We start from the raw sequence: 20612 nt of genomic DNA on the forward strand, positions 1-20612 counted from the left end.
TACATACTGAACAAGAAGAAATACTCAAATGGGGAAAAAAAATGTCACAACTGCCGCTGACAAGAGAAGCCAACGAAAAAGCAAAAGCAAAAGCAAAATAGAGGGCATAAGAGAAAGCACAAATTAGAAGGGAGATAAAGGATTGGGAAGTGTTTACAAACATGCAGAAGTTAACTAAAAAATTCATAAGGAGGAAAAAGATGAAGTATTTTTCATAAAAGTAGCTTAGCTATCTCTAAAAAAATATTCACCACTAATTTCCCCACCACTGATGTAAGGCTCACCAGATTGCCCTTCCTAAACAGAAGATCCTCTGGGACCTCTTCTGTGGCTAAAAAGCAGACAAAAATATCTGTTAAGGCTCCAGTAATATCCTCTCGTCTTCTTCGTTGCCTGGGATATATCCCATCAGGCGCACATTTAAAAAGGAGATGAAAAAGGTCATTGTTCATGAGCAGGAATAAATAAGGGGTAATCCAGTTCATTTACTTCAATTTGTTTGCTGCCCAGATGTCAATGCTTGAATGTGTCTGATTGGTGATGTCATCAGAAAGTAGGTCGTGGTTCGCAATGACAATATTGATTTGTGAGTTCTGTGTGCATGAGACTCGAGTTGAGTCAGAGCTGCCGGGGGAGCTGGCTTTGGTCAGGTCAAAGCTTTCAACAGGAATCTGATTAGTTGTGGTCCTGGCTGTGAAGCAAAACCACATGAACTCTTTTCATAAAATACCACGTGGAATGAGAGGTGTTGTCGAAAGAAAACAGCTAACATTATAGAAAGTTTCACCTGTTTAGTGGACATTAACCAATCATTATCAATTATTAAATATTAAAAAAATCAAGGTAAATTAAAATGTTATTGTTTGCGGTGAAAATGCCCTCCAGTCCTTCCTTTGCCCAGCAATGTTCGGATCCATCAAACTATGAGATGTGGCAGCAATATTAGACTATTCAGCTCCACCTTTTGAATCATGACTGATATATTTTTCTTCTCAATCCTATTTTCCTGCCTTCTCCCGATAACCATTGGTATCCTTACTTTTCAAGAAGCTGTCAACCTCTGCTTTAAATATATCCAATGGCTTTGCCTCCACAGCTGTCTGTGCAAGAAGTCCTACAGATCCATCATCCTCTGGCTGAAGAAATTTCTCCACATCTCTGTTCTAAAGGGATGTGCCTTTCATTCTGAGGCTGTGCCCTCTAGTCCTGGGCTTTTCTACTTGCTGTGGATGTGAAGTCATTGGGCATTGTGGAAACTGTACTGACAATAATCACACCAGCAGTGCGAGTATAAGACAGCTTTAATAAACTAATATGTACACTAAGAGGTCTTGTCTCTCTACAAGACGAACCTGGAAGGCGAGACTGTAGCTCTGGACTGCTTTATATACAAGGTCACCAGGATGACCCCTGGTGACCTAGTGGTGTAATTACATATCACCACATTCACCCCCTCTTAAAAAAATTGTTATTTCCCCACCCCACCACCCCCCCTCCCCGTCCTCCTTCCCTTGTTTGTAAGTTTATAAGTCCAAAATTTTTCATGGCTTCCATTGCCTTCTGGACCTCCTCGGTAGTGGTATAGGGGTATAGAGTGCGGTCTGCCTTTCGGCCTTTCTTGGTGGAGGTGTGGGAGTGGGAAGTACTGGTTGGTCATGTGGCCGTGTGGGCTGGGGATCGTCTTGTATGGGATTAGGTCCTGCCATCGTCCTGGGTGGTGATATTTTGTGGGGTGGGCGTACTCAAGATCCTGATTTCCGGGGTGGGTGGTATAGTCCTCTGGGGTGACTCGATGGACGACTGTTCTAGTGACTGCTGCTGCGCTCCTTGTTGATCCATAGACATCTGTGTTTCCTCCGCGTTGTTCATACATCTGGCCGGCGCGAGATCCCTGGTGGCCACCGAGTCTTCTCTTCCATCTGGGAATGTGACGAAGGCGTACTGAGGGTTCGCGTGCCTCAACTCCACTTGATCCACCAGCGGGTCCGCTTTGTGGGGTCTGCAGTGGTTCCAGAGGAGAACAGGTCCCGGTGTCATCATCCATTTAGGCAGCACTGTGCCCGTCGTGGCTTTCCTTGTGAAAGAAAAGATATGGTCATGTGGGGTCATGTTAGTGGCAGTACACAACAAAGAACATATAGAGTGAAGGGCTTCTGGCAACACTTCTTGCCATCGAGTAACAGGCAGGTCTTTTGCTTTTAAAGTCAAGAGGACCATTTTCCAGATAGTGGCATTTTCCCTTTTGACTTGTCCATTCCCCCTGGGATTGTAACTTGTAGTGTGGCTGGTCGCAATCCCTCTCTCATGCAGGTGGTGCTGTACTTCTGCGCTCATGAATGCAGCACCCCTGTCTGTGTGTATGTAGTTCAGGTACCCAAATATGCTGAAGATGGGTTGGAGGCATTTTATAACCGTGGCTTCTGATACATCAGAACATGGGAATGCAAAGGGGAAATGGGAATATTCATCTATTATGTTTAGGAAATAGACATTTCTATTATTGGATTGGAGCGGGCCTTTAAAATTGAGGCTGAGGCGCTCAAAAGGTTTGGTAGCTTTTATCAGGGTGGCTTTGTCTGGCTGGTAAAATTGTGGTTTGCATTCCGTACAGATGGAGCAGCTCTTGTTAATGACCTCACTTCCTCTACTGAAAATGGGAGGTTTTGGGTTTTAATGAAGTGAAACAGTCTAGCTGTGCAACTGGGACGTGTGGTTAAGGATGACACAAGTGCCTCTGGACAGCGCGTCCGGGGGCTTGTTGAGTCTCCCGGGGCTGTATAGAATGTTGTAGTTAAATGTAGACAATACTATCCACCAGCGCAAGATTTTGTCGTCCTTAATTCTCCCCCTGTTCTGGTTATCGAACATAAAAGCCACAGACTGTTGGTCCGTGACAAGGATGAAGTGTTTGCACGCCAGATAATGTCACCAGTGCCTTACTGCTTCCACAATGGCTAGGGCCTCCTTCTCTACTGCTGAGTGCCTTACCTCTGACCCCTGTAGGGTTCGCGAGAAAAAGGCCACCTGTCGTCCATCTTGGTTTAGGGTGGCTGCCAGAGCCACAATGGATGCATCCGTTTCTACTTGAAACGGGATCGACTCATCTATGAACCGCATGGTAGCTTTAGCAATATGGTCCCTAATGTCCCTGAATGCTCTGGTGGCTGCTGGGCACAGTGGGAAAACTGAGGCTTTTATAAGTGGGTGGGCCCTGTCGGCGTAGTTGGGGACTCATTGGGCGTTGTAAGCGAACAGTCCCAAACACCTTTTAAGTGCTTTCAGCGTGTGTGGCACTGGGAGGTCTAGGAGAGGGCACATACGGGCTCGGTCTGGGCTGATTTCCCCATTCTGCACTATGTAGCCCAGGAATGGCAACTTCCTGGCGCTAAAGATGCATTTGTCCCTGTTATATGTTAGGTTCCTTTCCTCGGCTGCCTGGAAGAAGCGCTTTAAATTCATGTCATGATCCTCCTGAGTGTGGCCACAGATTGTCACGTTGTCTAAGTAGGGGAACACCACTTTCAGTTGGAACTCATCTACTATTCAGTCCATTTCTCTCTGAAACAGGGACACTCCATTGGTGACACCGAAGGGGAGTCACAGAAATTGATACAGCCTGCCGCCTGCCTCAAATACCGTGTAAATGCAATCACTGTTTCTAATGGGCAGTTGGTGATATGCTGCCTTCAGGTCTATGGTGGAGAACACCTTATACTGCGCAATGATGTTGACCATGTCTGCTATGCGTAGCAGGGGGTAGGCATCTTGTTGTGTAAATTTGTTGATTGTCTGGCTGTAATCCACTACCATGTGCAGTTTTTCTCCTGACTTTATTACAACTACCTGGGCTCTCCAGGGGCTGGTGCTCTCCTCTGTGATGCCCTCCTGTGGTAGCCTGCGGACCTCTGTCCTAATGAAGGCTTTGTCCCTCGGGCTGTACCTCCTGCTCTTTGTGGCTATTGGTGTGCATTCTGGGGTCAGGTGTGTGAACAGCGGAGGGGGTTCTATGTTCAGGACAGACAGGCTGCAGTGTTGTTTCTTCATGAAGTGTAGTGGGGGGTGAGGCCCATTGTGCACTATTGTAATGCTTTCTAACTGGCACTGAAAATCTAACCCCAATAGTACCAGTGCACAGAGGTGAGGGAGTACTCGTAATTTGAACCCTTTGTATTTTGTACCCTGGATTTCTAGAGTAACCCTGCAAAACTGTTTTACTCAGCCGCAAGGCTTCTGGCTGCTAACAGGATCTGGTGCTCACTTGGGTGTGTGGGGAGGGCAAAGCGGTTGACTAACCCCTGGTCAATAAAACTGTGCTTCCATTATCTATTAAGCAATTTACCCTCACATCATTAATTTTGATGCATACAGTGGCATCAGATAAATTGTGTGGACTCGCCTGATATATGGGTAGGGAAGCAGTGTCCTTCATGTCCTTCCATCCGATAGTACTCAGCTGAAGACTGTGTCCTCTGCTTTGTAGCATTTGTCCAAGATTGCTGGCTGCACATGGCATTCTTCTTCTTCTGTTGGTCTCTGGAGAAAGAAGAGCTTTCCCGCCTCTCATTAGCATGAGAATGGGCCTTGGCTGTGACCTTGGGGCTTCTGCAGACTTTTGCATAATGCCCACGTTTTCTACAGTTGGAACAGACATTTTCTCTGGCAGAGCAGAGGGCTCTGGGGTGCTTTCTTTGTCCACAGAAAAAGCACTTGGGACCCTCAAGGTGTACTGCTGCTGCTATGAATTCCTGTGAGGCAGCATACTTTTCTTTTTGTGGGGCTAGAGAGTCCAGCAGTGTGACATTTGTCCCAGCCCCAGGGTTCTGTGAGTACTCCTCTAATTCTTTCCTGATGCTTTCTAAAGCTTCTGCAATAGTCTCTGCCTCACTGAGCCCCACCATTCCTTTCTCCAGCAATTGATGTCTCATCTCAGTGGACTGTATGCCTGCAACAATTCTGTCCCTAATAAGGTCCTCCGCATACTCCTGAGCTGATACTGCTTTAAACTTGCAGCCTCTCGCCAGGACTTTCAGAGAGAGTATAAAGTCTCTGGCAGACTCCCCTACTTGTTGTGACCTGGTCATGAGTCTGTACCGGGAGTGGAGTTCACTAGGCCTCTTACTGTAATGCCTCTGTAAAATGCTCATTGCCTCTTGGTAGGACCTGGCATCCTGTATAAGGGAGTAAGGGTGGTCTCCCAGCTGGGCTAACAGCAGCATTAATAACTCTTTATCCGATGCCTCAGCCCCCTCCACGTAATTCAGAAAGCATCTCTGCCAGCGGCAAAAGTGTGTGCCAGCTCCGGGATTTCTGGGGTCGAGCTCCAGCCTGTCTTGTCGCAGCATATGGTAAGCCGCAGTCTCTGGTCCCTTAGGTGTAGCAAGGGTGGACCCTGGGGTACTGGGAGCTGCTGTTTGAGCCTCTGTGGGGCTTGTATCTGCTGGAGGAGTAACCTGGGTGCTTGGGGCTGTTGGCTGAGTCTCTGGCTTTGGGACATTTGCAGTGGGCTTAAGGGGGAATCCCCGGGGTAGCGTCAGGTCTCCGTGGTACTCGGGAAACTGCTGCTGGGGAGTGATGGTAGCGGTCGGTGTCTGCTTTCCCTGGCTCTGGAGTGGTCAAGAATTCTACACATACGTGGCGATCAGGAGCACGACTTGTGAAGATCCTTCCACCCGTGCTTATAATGGCCCCTTTCTGATCGGACTGGGGTTTAGGGTCAGCGGCCCCTGTACTGGCGAACCCACGGGCAGGCAGGGCTCTTAGCCGTTTCTTACCTGCCCTATCGTACTTCTCTGGTCTTCCCTGTATTCCACCATGATTCCAGTACAGCGGTCCCTTGCCGTCTCTGTCCTTGGATGCACGTGTGTGCTAGTTGTCCCCGGATTCCATTCCTTAGGAAGATTCTCCAGGTGGTTGGGAATGCGCATTGGAACAGAAGCAGCTTCCATCCTAATAGTTATATTAGTTTAATAAATTGTACTGACAATAACCACACCAGCAGTGTGAGTATAAGACAGCTTTAATAAGCTAATATGTACACTAAGAGGTCTTTTCTCTCTCTGCAAGAAAAACCTGGAAGGATAGACTGTAGCTCTGGACTGCTTTATATACAAGGTCACTGCGATGACCCCTGGTTACCTAGTGGTGTAATTACATATCACCACAGAAACATCTCCGTATCCTGTCCATCCAGGCCTTTCAATATTCAGTAGGTTTCAATGGGGTCCTCTCTCATTCTTTTAAATACCAGTGAATACAGTCCCAGAGCCATCAAAAGCTCCTTGTACATTAATTTTTCAACCCCTGATACTTGTAAACCTCTGGCCCTTCTCCAAAGCTAGCCCATCCTTCCTCCAATGTGGGATCAAAAATTGCTCATAATACTCTCTTCCCCCTAACCACACCCCCCCCCCCCCCACCAACATGATCTAGCAGGATTGTTGTCTGAAGAGGGAACACAAAATTCATGAGGACCCATTCCACCCGACACACAGCATCTTTCAGCTGCTCCTGTCAAGAAAGAGATACAGGAGTATCAGAGCCTGCACCACCAGGCTGAGGAACAACTTCTTCCTATGGGTAATGAGAAGGTTGAACGACCAAAGGACCTGCTCACATTAACCATCCGAGACTCTCATATTTACAAAAAAAGATTTTTAAAATTTGAATAACTGAATGCTTATCCTGCATTATGTCTTGTCTGTCTGTCTGTGTGTTATGACTGCATATTTTGCACTAAGGACTGGTCGGGTTGTGGTTGTGCAATCAGATAGCATTAAACTTGGCTTGACTTGATTTGAAATATGGTTTCACCAATGCCTTATGAAGCCTTAGCATTACATCCTTGCTTTTCTATCCTTGTCCTCTTGAAAGGAATGTTAACATTGCATTTCCTTCTTTACAACTGAATCAACTTGCAAGTTAACCTTTAGGGGGTCCTGCCCTCGCATTCCTAAGTCCCTGTGGATCTCCAATTTCTGTTTTCCCCATTTAGAAACTAGTGTATGCCTTTATTCCTTCTACTAAAATGCATGACCATACACTTCCCTGTAGTGTATTCCATCTGCCACTTCTTTGCCCATTCTCCCAACCTGCTCAAAAAGATGGAACGGTTATCATAGCAGCCCAAGCAATTGGACTGCGGTTCAAATCTCATGCTGTCTCAAAGGAGTTTGTACATTCTTCTCCAAGTGCTCCAGTTTCCTCCCACCATCAAAACATACTAGGAGCGTAGATTAATTGGGTGTAATTAGACAGCATGGACTCGTGGGCTGAAAGGTCCTGTTACCATTCTGTATGTCTAAATTTAAATTTATAAGTCCCTCTGCAGATTCCATGCTTCCTCACATCAACCTATCTTTGTATCATTTGCAAAATTGGCTACAAATCCATAAATTTCATTATCTAAATAATTTACATACAACATGAAAAGTAACAAACCTAACACTAACCCTACACTTCTAGTCGCAAGCAGCCAGCCAGTATGGGCCCCCTTTATTCCCGTTCTTTCCCTTCTGCCAGGCAACCAATCTTCTATCCATACAAGTACCTTTCCTGTAATGACATTGGCTTGCATCATATTTAAAGTCCTTCTGAAAATCCAAGTAAACAACATTCACTAACTCTCTTTGTCTATCCTACTTGTTGCTTTCTCAAAGAATTGCAACATATTTATCAAACAAAATCTTCCCTGAAGGAAATCTTGCTGACTTTTTCCTATTTTATCTTGTTCTTTCAAGTACGCTGAATCCTTATCCTTAATAATGGACTCTAAAATCTTATCAATTACTGAAATCAGACTAAATGGCCTCTATTTTCCTGTTTTTTGCTTCTCTCCCTTTTTAAAGAGTGAGATGACATTTGAAATGTTCCATTCCTCTGGCAGTATTCCTGAATCTAGTCATTCTTGAAAGATCATGACTAATCTGTCCACAATCTGTTGGGCTATCTCTTTCAGACTTTGGGTGTAGTTCGTCCAGTTTAGATGACATCCACCTTCGGGCTCTTCAGTTTCCCATCCATCTTCTCCTTTGTGATAGAGACTACACTCATTTCTGCCCCCTGCCTCCGTCAAATTTCAGGCACATTGTTGATGTCTTCCAGTGAAGACTGCTGCAAAATACCAATTCAGTTCATCCACCATTTCTTTGTTCTCAAGGGCAACTTCTTCAGCATCATTTTCCAGCAATCCGATGTCCACTCTTGCCTCTATTTATATATCTGAATTTTTTTGGTATCCTCTTTTATGCTATTGGCCTGCTTGTATTCATATTTCATCTCCCCCCAACCCCCCCCCCCCCAATTGCTTTCTGTTGGTTTTAAAAAGCTTTCCAATCTGCCAGCTCCCTGCTAATTTTTTTCAAAAATCCTGTGCCCTCTTTTGCTTTCATGCTCCCTTTGACTTCCCTTGTCAGCCATGGTTGCCTCACCTTCCTTTTAGAATGTCTCTTCTTTGGGATGATCCAATCGTGGAAATCCTGCTATTGCTGCTCTATTGTCATCCCTGCCAGGGACGCTTTCCAAGCAACTTTGGACAGCTTCTCTCTCAGACCTCTGCAGTTACCTTTCATATCAGTAAACATTGTACTCTCCCTCCAAGATTTAAAAGCATTTAAAGCTTCCTTTTTGGTAACATAATAATTTACTGTATTAAAATGTAAAATGCAAGTTATACTTCAGCTTTTGTCCGGTGTCCCCAACAATACGAGTAAGAGAAGCAAAAGAAAATCCCTTCAGAAACAATCAAAGTCTGTGGATTCACCTCCAGTGCTCCCACTGCATCTACAACTGCACAGACTCCAGTTTAAATTATTGGCAACCCGAGCTCCAGGTCTAAACCTCCGACACAATCAGGAAGCCTTCAGCATCCGAGGCCCTTGAGAAGCCCTTCTTGCTCATAGAACCATAGAATGCTACAGCATAGAAAACAGGCCATTTGGGCCTTTAGTCTGTGCTGACCATTATTCTGCTAGTCCCAAAGAACCTGCTTTCATTCCATAATCCTCCAGAGCTCCGCCATCTATGTCTCTATTCAATTTATTCTTAAAACTTAAGATCGAGCCCACATTCACCTCATCAGATGGCATATCGTTCGACACCCCCAGCACTCTCTGAGTGAAGAAGTTCTCCCTTTCATACTTACCTCTCCACTCTATCTATACCTCTCATAATCTTGTAAACCTCTATCAAATCTACCCTCATTCTTCTTTGTTCCAAGGAATAATGTCCTATTCTGTTTAATCTTTCCCTGTAATTCAACTCCTGAAGACCTGGTAACATCTTAGTAAATCTTCTCTGCATTTTTTCAATCTTATTGATATCCTTCCTGTAGTTATGCGACCAGAACTGCATACAATATTCCAAATATGACCTCACCAATGTCTTAAATACCTTTAACATAACATTCCAACTCCTATATTCAATGCTTTGATTTATAAAGGCTAAATGCCAAAAGCTTTCTTTCCAACCTTGTCCATCTTCATTTTTACTCCCAGATCTCTTTGCTCCTTTGCACTCTTCAGTGCCCTACCATTTACCGTGTATGTCCTACTTTAGTTTGTTTTTCTAAAATACAATACTGCACATTTGTCTGCATTAAACTCCATCTGCCATTTTTTTGGCCCATTCTCCCAGCTGGTCCAGATCCCTCTGCAAGCTTTGAAAATCTTCCTCACTGTCCGCTACACCTCCTGTCCTTGTGTCATCAGCAAACTTGCTGATCCAATTTACCACATTATAATCCAGATCATTGATATAGACAACAAACAGCAATGGTCCCAACACAGATCCCTGAGGCACACTACTAATCACAGGCCTCTAGTCTGAGAAGCAATCATCCACTACCACTCTCTGTTTTCCCCTACACATCCAATTTCAAATCCAGTTTAAAACCTTTCCATGGATACCCTCTTGAATCCTAGTTCCAAAACATCGTTCCCACAAGCCAATCTCCACCAGCCCACGATGTCATTTAACTGCATTACCAGCAGCCTGCAGCCTCTGTGGGTACTTGCTGAACCCCTCAAAGTTCACTGCCATGGTCACTGTCATGTCGGGTCAACTTCTATGCTTCTCCTTCAGTAAGTGAAGGGAGGTGGTGTTCTCTCCATTTCTGGCGACTTGTGCCAGTCCACTGCTCCCATGGAATCTGCAATCCCTTGTGGTACGCTGCCCACTGCAGGTAACAGATCCCATGGTTGCAGGATTTTAAAAGTAACACTATTGGTTCTTTTAACAGGCTCTTTAAAGCCTGTACAGATCCGTCATCTTTAGAACTGGGTGGTAGGACCCTGATAGTAGTGCATGTCTGCACTCCTCGCTCTCCCAGGTCCACACTAGCTGAAGCACTGCCATTACAACATCTCCAGCAGCACCACCATTTCCTTTTTTTGGAGATGGTAGTGAGTTGATTAACATCCTACTTCTCCATCTCCCTGTAATGAAGACACACAAATCCTGATGGCTAGAGGTTCCTTTGACTTATCCACAGTTTGGTTTTGTTCATTTTCCAAAAAATCAAGGGCTGTGGCGCTTGCAGGAGCTGAAGGAAATCAGTGCTGCCACAGCAAAGGTCATTAATGACTATTTTTATTCAAATTCATCGTGCCCCTTTAAGGGCAGCATGACTTCAATCACATTGTGCATTGTGACGTCATAATCGCTGCCCAGGGTCCGCGCTGGAAGGGATGCTGCAGTGTTACCCCTAAAAGCCTTGCCAGCTGCAACCATAATGCGGAGGTAAATTGGGCGTCTCTGTCGCTCGTGATGTGTGCTGGCAAGCTGAAATGAGCGATCCACTGGCTGACCAGGTCTCTAGCACACGGCTCTGCTGATGCCTCACGGACTGGAATGGCTTCCGGCCACCTGGTTGGTCTGGCCACCTGGTTGGTCTGTCCACTATAGTAAACAGGTATCGTGACTCCCTGGACACCAGCAAGGGGCCCACGACATCCACATGGATATGTTGGAACCTCTGCGTTGCTGAGTTGAAATGTTGAACAGGGGCCTGCGTGTGCCTGTGGATTTTAGACATCTGGCACCTGATGCAGTTGCGGGTTAGCGCTGCCACCTTCTTCTTGAAGCCATGCTAGACGAATCACATGGTGGTTTTTACTGAGGGGTGGACGAGATTGTGGATAGAGCTGCCCTCCACTCCTGTGGGACTACCGGGCGTGGTGAGCTGGTGGAGGTGTCGCAGAGCAGTGGCTAGGCAGAGTCAGGAAGCTGGATATCCTTGAGCTGGAGACCTGAGATGGCGGTCTGGAGAGCTTGAGTTTTGGCGTCATGCTGCTGGGCCTGTGCTAGTTCTGCGTATTCAAGGCCGGGAGCTAGCGTGCTGAGGGCTGGGCGGGAGAGCGCATCTGTGACCACATTGTCCTTGCCCGCCCTGTGCTGGATGTCTGTCGTGAATTCAGACATGTAGGACAGGTGGCGCTGTTGCCTGGCCGACCACGGGTCGTGGCCATAGCCAGTGTTTGGGTGAGGGTCTTGTGAATGGTAAAAACAATGAAAGTTCTGCCCTCCAAGGAGTATCAGAAGTGGCGGATGGCCAGGTATAGCGCCAGGAGCTCCTGGCCAAACACACTGCATTCAAGCTCCGGCGGCCGCAACTGCTTACTGAAAAAGGTTAGCGGGCGCCATTGCCCATACAGCCACTGTTCCAGTACTCCTCCGACTGCCATGGCAGAAGCATCGACCTAGAGCGCCCTGTGCACTTCCGGGAGTGGGAGCACCAACAAAGTCACCTCTGCAAGAGCCTGTTTCATTGCAGTGAAGGCCTCGTCCACCTCCTCCTCCTCTGACCAGGCCAGGGTCTTCTCTTTCGTCGTGATCAGCGTGAAAAGAGGGCGCATGATGCAGGTGGCGTTGGCGATGAATCTTTGGTAAAACTTTACCATTCCCACAAATTCCTGCAGGCCCTTGAGGGAGGAGGGTTTGGGAAACCGCTGGATGGCTGCCACTTTCTCTGATGCCGGAGCTGCCCCAGACACTGAGATTGTGTGCCCCAGGAACTGCAATGTCTGTTTCCCAAACTGGCATTTGGCCTTGTTGACTGTGAGGCCAAATTCTGCCAGCAGGGCGAACAGGGTACGGAGATAAGCCTTGTGCTCTTCGTGGCAGCGGCTGGCTACCATGATGTCATCTAGGTAGATAAAGACAAAGTCCAAATCCCTACCCACTGCGTCCATGAGGCGCTGGAACATCTGGGCCGCGTTCTTCAACCCGAACAGCATCCAGAGGAACTCGAACAAGCCAAAAGTGGTGATAATGGTGGACTTTCTAAAGTCATTGGGGTGTACCGGGATCTAGTGGTATTCACGCACCAGATCGACTTTTGAAAAGAACTGTGCACCTTAGAGGTTGGCCATGAAGTCCTCGATATGGGGGACTGGGTACCTGTCTGAAGCGTAGCTCCAGGATGGCAGGAAACTCGTCTGTGGTAGTGGCTACAAGGCCAGGATGAACCTCCAAGTGAACATTTCATCCCCTATCTGTATCTGTGCCCTATAGGTGCCATAGGTTTTGATTGCAGAACCATTGGCAGCCCGCGGGGTTGGACTGGGGGTCCAGGTGCAAGTTTCCAGTGCTGTAGGGGGGAGGGCGCTCAGCTCGGCCCCTGTGTCCACCAGGAAACAGTGGCCCGTGGACTTGTCAGTGAGGTAAAGGAGGCTGTTCACGGGGCCAACCATCACAGCCATCAACGGCGGTTGGCCTGGCCATTTCCCTGGAAGTCACAGGGCTGGTGATAAAAGAACCATGTTGACTGGGTTTCCTCTGGCTTGTGCTTGGGGATATCCTGAGGATGGCGGGGCCCCGGCTTGGAGACTTGGCTGAGGGCTGCCTCGTTCTCTTGTTTTGCGCGCCAGAGGGCATCTGCCCGGGCTGCGGCCTTATGGGGGGTTCAGAAAAGTCCTCTTCAGACAGATAGAGCTGGAAATCTTATGGCATCTGTTCAAGGAATATCTGGTGGAAGAGGAAGCACGATTCATGATCCTCCGCCAGGGTCAGCATTTCGTCCATGAGGGCTGAGGGGCTGCGATCCCCCAACCCATCCAGGTGTAAGAGCCTGGAAGGACGCTGCTGGGGAGTGAGGCCAAACTTCCCCAGGAGTAGATTTTTGAGGGCAGTATACTTGCCCACTGCTGGTGGCCGATGAATGATTTCGTCCACCCTCACCACCGTGTCCTAGTCCAGCGTGGTAAAATTTTGTGGAATCAGCTGAGATGTTGCGGAGGTGGAATTGTGCCTCCACCTGCCCTAACCACCTCCGTGGAGGATGGGGCCAGAAGGGGAGCAGTTTGGGGGCTACCTCAGCTGTGTCCATGTTCACTGGGTCCAGATAGATGTCTGGGCCCATCGGGGTCACCACTGTGGAGCTTGCAGGAGCTAAAGGAAATCACTGCTTCCACACCAAAGGTCAATGACTGTTTTTATTCAAATTCAGCTGAGCCTGGTGTATTGTGACATCATAATCACTGCCCAGGGTCCGCGCTGGAAGGGATACTGGAGTCAGAGAGAAACCTCTGATGACGCCATTTCCCCATGGCTGCCCCACCACATGGCGATACAATCGGGGCTGGTTCGCCATGAGGATGTGTGCCACCACAGGGCATGAATACAATGAGAAATTGATGAAACAGCTTTTTTAAATAATGGAAGTGGGATTGAACCTCTCATCCAAAATTGGTTTATGTTTGTCTAATTTTATTATAGCCAGTTGAGGCAAACAAGGACTGCAGACAAGAATCTGGTGAGAATATCTTGAGTGAAGCAATAAGATTGATCATTATTATCCTATTTTGCCAATGTACTTTCCTGAGCTATGTGATTGTGTGACATTACTTCAGCTGTGTCTCTCTTGGTAAGAGTTCAGGGAGTAGAATTAGATACAGTTAGGATTATTAGAGAAATAGTGCTAGGTAAGATGGATGGATTAAAGATTGATAAATCTCCTGGACCAGACTGAGTTCTAAGAGGTAGTTTTGGAGATTGTGGACCCATTGGTGACGATTTTCTAGAAGTCAATAGACTCTGGCATTATTCCAGAGGATTGGAAGGTTGAAAATGTGTTTCCGGTGTTTAAGAAAGTTGGAGGACTGATAAAATGAAACTATAAGCCTATTAGTCTGACAGAGGTGGTTGGGAAAGTATTAGAGTCGATCCTCAAGAATGTGGTGATGAAATACCTAGAGATGCATGACAGGATAGGTCCAAGTCAGCACGGCTTTTTGATTTGTAGATCCTGCCTGACCCATCTGTCAGAATGTTTTGAGGTAATCTCAGGTAGGACAGACAAAGGGGAGGGTGTGGATGTTGTGTATTTGGATTTTCAGAAAGCTTTTGATAAGGTGCCACATGTGAGGCTGTCTAATAAGATGAAGGCTCATGGAATTACAGTGACGATATTAGATTAGATAGAAAATTGGCTGTTAGGCAGGAAAAAAAGGTTTGAAATAAAGGAATCTTATTTAGTTTGGCTGCCTGTAACAAGCAGAATTCTGCAGGATTTGGTCTTGGGGCCGCTACTGTTTACAATTTATATTAATAATTTGGATTGAGGATTGAATGGCTTTGTGGCCAAATTTACAAATGACACCAAAATAGCTGGCAGAGCAGGAAGTGTTGAAGAAACTGAAAAGTTGCAGAAGGACTAGAGGACTGGGTAAAATGGCAGATGAGAAACAATGTTGAAAAGTGTTCGACTCTACATTTTGTCAGTGGAGATAAACAGGCAGAATACTATTTGGATGGGGAGATAATTCAATCCTCGTAAGTGCAAATGGACCTGGGCGTTCTCGTGCAGGGAAACCTTAAAGTTAATGACCAGATTAGATCGGTAGTGAAGAAAGCGAATGCTATATTGGCATTCATTTCAAGAGGAATAGTTTTTTAGAGTAAAGAAATGTAGATGAGGTTCTATGGGGCACTGGTGAGACCTCATTTAGAGTACTGGTGCAGTTTTGAGCCCCCTATTTTAGAAAGGATGTGATGTTGTTGGAGAGAGTGCAGAGGAGATTTACTAGGATGATTCCTGGAATACAAGGGCTAATGTATGGGGAACATTTGGCAGCTCTTGGACTATATTCATTGAAGAATGAGAGGGGATCTCATAGAAACATTTTGAATTTTGAAAGGTTTTGACAGAGCTTATGTAGATGAGATGTTTCCCTTGGTGTGTATATTAAGGACAAGAGGGCATAGTCTTAAAATTAAAAGTTATTAATTTAAAACAAAGTTGAGAAAAATCTTCTTTAGTCAGATCTGTGGAACTCATTGCTGCATATAGCAGTGGAGGCCAGATCACTGGGAGAATTTAAGTAGAAGATTGATAAGTATCTAATGGGTCGGGGCATCAGGGGACATGGGGAAAAGGCCGGCAATTGGAACTAGGTGTGAATATAGTTCATCTTAAGGTAGAGTTGCAGAACAGACTTGATGGGCAAAGTGGCCTACTTCTATTCCTTATCTTGTGATCTTGTGAAGATGATGGCTTTAAGTCCCACTTGTCATGTAATCAAGTTTGTCCTGCTAATACAGTATTGTGGAGAGATTTGTACTTCAGGGCATGTAAAAGTCAAAATGTATGTACTTACTTTGTTAATTGGTGACACCCAGGGTCCTTAGGCTGAGCGTGGCCATCTTGATTCTTGTTCACATGTGAGTCTTTGGTTGGTGCATGCACGGTGGGTTCACATATTGGAGTTCGATTAGTGCATCCACAAGAGTTAAGGGCCTGAATTCAATATTGTCAGGGCACTTAACTCTCATGTATGCATCAACCAAACTCGAATATGCAATCCCACCCATGCATGTGCCAACCGAAGACTCACCTGCATGCTCACAGGAATCAAGATGGCCATGCCCAGCTGATGAGTCCCGGGGTCTGCAGGATGCAAAATAAAATGGTAAGCTTGGGCCAAAATGTTAAAAAAGATGTGATTAAAGGGTTTTCTTTAAGTCTTCGGTACTCTACATGTGACGGAAAAATTCCGACTTATGTCCATTTGTATGTCCATACAACCGATCTTTCGGTCCCAATTAAGGTCATAAGTTGAGAAGTACCTGTAAATGCAAGTTGTTTATTTTCCTTTCTTTTATAACGTATTAATCAGGTTATGAATTCAGATATACTCTGCCATCCAATGACAATAACTGAAACTCTTTAGAAAGAGCAATACAAAAGTATGGAAAGACACAGATTAATCAGAAATAGGCAACATGGATTTATTTAGGGAAGGTCAACTCCAACTGGTTGAGTGATTGAGAGGGTATGAAGAGAGTGGAAGAGCACAGTAAAGTCAATGAAAGAGACATGGATTTTTAAACAAGGTTTTGTTAAAAAGCTCTCCCTTGCAAGCTAATTATATTTATAGAGAGAGTGGCAAATTAGATCCAGAATAAGTTTAGCGAAAGGAAACAAAGGAAAATTGTTCATGATTTTGAAATGTTTCTTTTGTAGTACATATGAATTATTTAAAATTTAACTGAAGGATTCTGAGTCAAGTAGTTTGCAGATGATGAAAATAATTGCTGTGTGGTTGATATGGAAAAAAATGCTTTAGACTGTGGGAAAATAAAGATTGTGCGGTCAGTTAAACAGAAACATAGCAAATGGAATTTAAATCAGCTAAGTGTGATGTAAATCATTCGGGGAGGGTAACAATGTAAGAGAAAATACAAACTGTAAATGGCAGGATATTCAGTGGTGTGAAAGAACAGAGAGTTTTTGGGGTGGAATGAATGTCCATAGATTCTTAAACATAGTGGAACAAATCAATAAGGGATTCAAAAGCATACTGGACATTTTCCTTTGTAAGAGTGTAACCAGCAAGGTTATTTTAGGATTATATTCAGCACTATTTAGGCCACAGTTTGACTACTGCTTTGATTACTGGCCTCCACATTATAGGAAAGGAGAGAATGCAAGGGAGATTATTGCCAGAACTGGAGAATTGTGTTGATGTGCAAAGAATGAGTAACTTGAGGGGAGAGTTAATGAGCTGCATAAAATAATTATGGGCTTAGGCAGAGTAGATAGAAAGGACCAAATGACTGGGCATTACATGTCTGGCCAATACGATCCTGTCAACCTACAGCTGAAAAGTTTTAATCTCTGGCACTCACCACCAATCCTCCACAAAAATCAAAATTGTATTTAAGTTATTTATTAGTTACCACTTTGATGGCCGTCATGCTGATTCTTCATGTTAAGGCAAGGCTGACTGGATTAGAAAAAGGTAATTAGGTTTGAGTGCTACTTCTCACGGATTAATGGGCTGGAACACTTTCTATTTTTGAAGACACTGTATGCAGGTGGTCCAGGAGTTTACATGTGCATAATTGATTAGCCCCAGGATATTAGGAAAACTCTTTGTTCTTGCTTGACTTGATGCTGCTGCTCTGCAATCAGAAAATAAAATAACAATTTCTGTCAAATAATGAGGTAGTCACACCTTGTGCCACACACTGAGATGTAAATTTCCTTCTCTTGGACTGCAAAATAAATAATTAATTCACTTTATAATTTTTGGGAAAATTACAAACGTAATGGTACTTCACAGCTCGGAGTAATAGTGTTCTAGAAATCATTGTTTATTACACAACATGAAGCCTCTGTTGACTTTTGGACAAGTTAACTCTTTTGGGCAGCCTCTATTGACTTCATTGAGTTCCAGAACACAGAAGTGGCCCTTATCTATGCCAGTCCAGTTTCAATGCATCGAGCCTCAATCCCTCCACTTTTTTCCTATCCAAGCAGCCATCCAAATGCCATTTAAACATTCTAATTGTAGCTGCCTCTACCACACCAGCAATTCTATCAGACCATAAAACATAGGAGCAGGAAAAGGCTATTCAGCCCATCAAATCTGGCCCACTATTTAATCATGACTTGATCCATTCAGCCCCACTGCTTGACCTTCTTCCCATAACCTTTGATGCCCTGGCTAAACAAAAACCTAGCAATCTCTGCCTGAAATGCACCCAATGACCTGGCCGCCTCAACCATCTGTGGCAACAAATTTTACAGATTTACCACCCTCTGGATGAAAAATTCTTCCACATCTCTGTTCTAAGCAGACATCCCTCAATCTTGAAGTTGTGCCCTCTTGTCCAAGACTCTCACACCAACGATAACAATCTTTCCACATGTACTCTGTCCACGCCTTTCAATATTTGAAATGTTTGAATGTAATCCCCTCCTCATTCTCCTAAATTCCAAAGGGGTCAAGAACTGCCAAATGATCTTCATATGATAAGCCTTTCATACCCAGAATAATCCTTGTGAACCTCCTTGGAACCATTTCCAACATCAGCACATCTGTTCTTAAATGACAAGCCCAAAACTACTCACAATGGTCTAAGTGAGGTCTCACCAGTGTCGTATAAAGCCTCAGCATTACATCCATGCTCTATTTGCTATTCCTCTTGATGTGAATGCCAGCATCATTTGCCTTCTTCACCACCAAATCAACTTGAAAGCTTACCTTCAGGCTATCCTGTGTGAGGAATCCCAGGTCCCTTTGCATCTGAGTATTTCCAATTTTCTCTCCATTTAATTTTTCTACCAAAGTGCATGATAGTATACTTTCTGACATTGTATTTCATTTGCCACTTGGGTAGCATAATCTGTCTGAATCCATCTTATGCCTCCTTGTTTCCTCTACACTACCTGCTCCTCCACCTATTTTTGTATCATCTGCAAACTTGGCTACAAAGCCATTCATTCCATAATCCAAATAATTAATATACAACATAAAAAGAAGAGACACTGTTACGAGCCCAAAGGACCCCAAAACCTACCAGCAATAGATATTCACCACAACAAGTAATTATTTAAACAAAAGTTGTTTTGAATTACCTTTAAACATGAAAACAGAATCAAACTTTAACTTATCACTATTAACTTAACTACCCAACTTAACCCCCTTCTAATTCTAAGCACATGTGTGTGTAAATTTAAGAAAAGTTATTTGGTTCACAGTTCAATCTCACTTCTCATTCTTCCAAGTTCACTAGTTACAGGCAATTCTTATACTGTGCACAGAATTTAACATGTATAAAGTTCACCAGGCTTTGATGCTCGAAAGGTAAATTTTTACCATTCAGGAAAGTTCTCGTAGGGTTTGCAGAGAGAGAGAGATTTGTTATTCCAGGATTTCCACAACTGAGGTACCACCATTAGTCACCTCAATGTCTTGCTGATGAAACTTGCCCTATCAGGGTTTTCCAGATGATAACCTCTTTCTTTCAGGATATCACGGAGTTCCTTTCTGTTCTGCTTATTCCAGCCATCTGCCACACTGGAGCTTTTGTTTCAGTTCCAACAAGCTTATCATGGCTGACACTGTTTCAGCGCTCTCTCTCTCTCTCTCTCTCTCTCTCTCTCTCTCTCTCTCTCTCTCCGAGATTCAAACTGTTAGCTACATGTCCTTCTCTCTCTCACTTGCAAACCCCCCCCCCCCTTCTCCAGCTAACAATAGGAGTTAGTCTTCTGATCTCATTTGTTTTAGGTAAACAAACCTCTCAATGACCTCTGAGTGAGCACTTTGCAGAGAGGTCAGAAGCCTTGTAAAAAATGTCCAACACAGTTCACCTGTCTCCAGTCCATTCATTTTATGACATCATTTCAATTAGCACCTACTTGTGCTAGCAAGTGACTTGCATAGCATTCTCCATAGTTTCTGTAAGGTCACTGAATATGAATTCTTCTGTATTTCAAATAAGATCTGTTTTAAAAAGTGTGTATGTCTGTAACATACTCTAATTTTACCAATTTATCTCCCAAAAACATTCCTAAATATTCCATCACAACACCAACACTGACCCCTGTGGCACACCACGAGCAACTGGCAGCTAACCAGAATCGGATCCCTATATTCTGACTCTCTGCTTCCTGCAAATCAGTCAAATCGCAACCCATACTAGCAGCTTTCCTGTTATACCATGGGCCCTTGTCTGATTAAGTTGCCTTATGTGTGGCACCTTGTCAAATTTGTTCTGAATATCCAAATAGATGATATCTCCTGCATCTGCTTTATCTAACCTGCTTGTCCCTTCTTCAAAGAATTCCAATATTTTTATCAAGCAAGATTTCTCCTTAAGGAACCCATGATGGCTTCAGCCTCCAAATACTCCAAAACCTCATCCTTGACAATTGACCCCCACATCTTTCCAACTGCTCAATAATTTTCTTTATGCTGTCTCCCTCCCTTCCTGAATAGTGGGTTGACATTTGCGATTTTCTGCCCTTCGAGATCATACCAGAATCTATTGTTCCTGAAAGACTGGTAGCAATGCCTCCACAATCTCTCCTGTTACTTCTTCAAAACCCAAGGGTGCAATCTATCTGGCCCATGAGACTTAGCCACCTGTAGACCATACAGCTTGATGAGTACCTTCTCCCTTTAAATCGTAACTGCCCTCACTTCCCTTCCCTGATATCAGACACACAAGCCAATGTCTTCCACAATCAAGACTAATACAAAATAGTCACTTAGTTCCTCTCCCATCTCCTTGCCTCCCATTATTATTTCTCTACACCTCTCTTTGTCAAGGTGTTCATTGTTTTGTAGCAGCATTACAGGTTTGAAAGTTACTCTAAATTACATTTAAAA

At 44.7% G+C, this 20612-nt stretch overlaps 1 protein-coding gene across 2 annotated transcripts; it reads right to left on the minus strand.

The window, feature by feature from the left end:
- Positions 1 to 1499: 1499 nt before the first annotated feature.
- On the minus strand, positions 1500 to 10472 carry LOC138762508 (uncharacterized). 2 transcript variants are annotated; one of them, XM_069936243.1, is made up of 2 exons: positions 9981 to 10472; positions 1500 to 5946 (listed from the first exon to the last, which is right to left on the minus strand). In XM_069936243.1, exon 2 carries the CDS (start codon positions 5340 to 5342, stop codon positions 4374 to 4376), a length of 969 nt encoding a protein of 322 aa, XP_069792344.1. In that variant the 5' UTR covers positions 5343 to 5946; positions 9981 to 10472; the 3' UTR covers positions 1500 to 4373. The 2 variants fall into 2 exon arrangements, with proteins under 2 accessions (XP_069792344.1, XP_069792343.1); XM_069936242.1 differs by having other exon boundaries at positions 8427 to 10472.
- Positions 10473 to 20612: the final 10140 nt, after the last annotated feature.

The sequence above is a fragment of the Narcine bancroftii genome, chromosome 1 (genome assembly GCF_036971445.1).
Source record: "Narcine bancroftii isolate sNarBan1 chromosome 1, sNarBan1.hap1, whole genome shotgun sequence".
In the NCBI taxonomy this organism is placed as follows: domain Eukaryota; kingdom Metazoa; phylum Chordata; class Chondrichthyes; order Torpediniformes; family Narcinidae; genus Narcine; species Narcine bancroftii.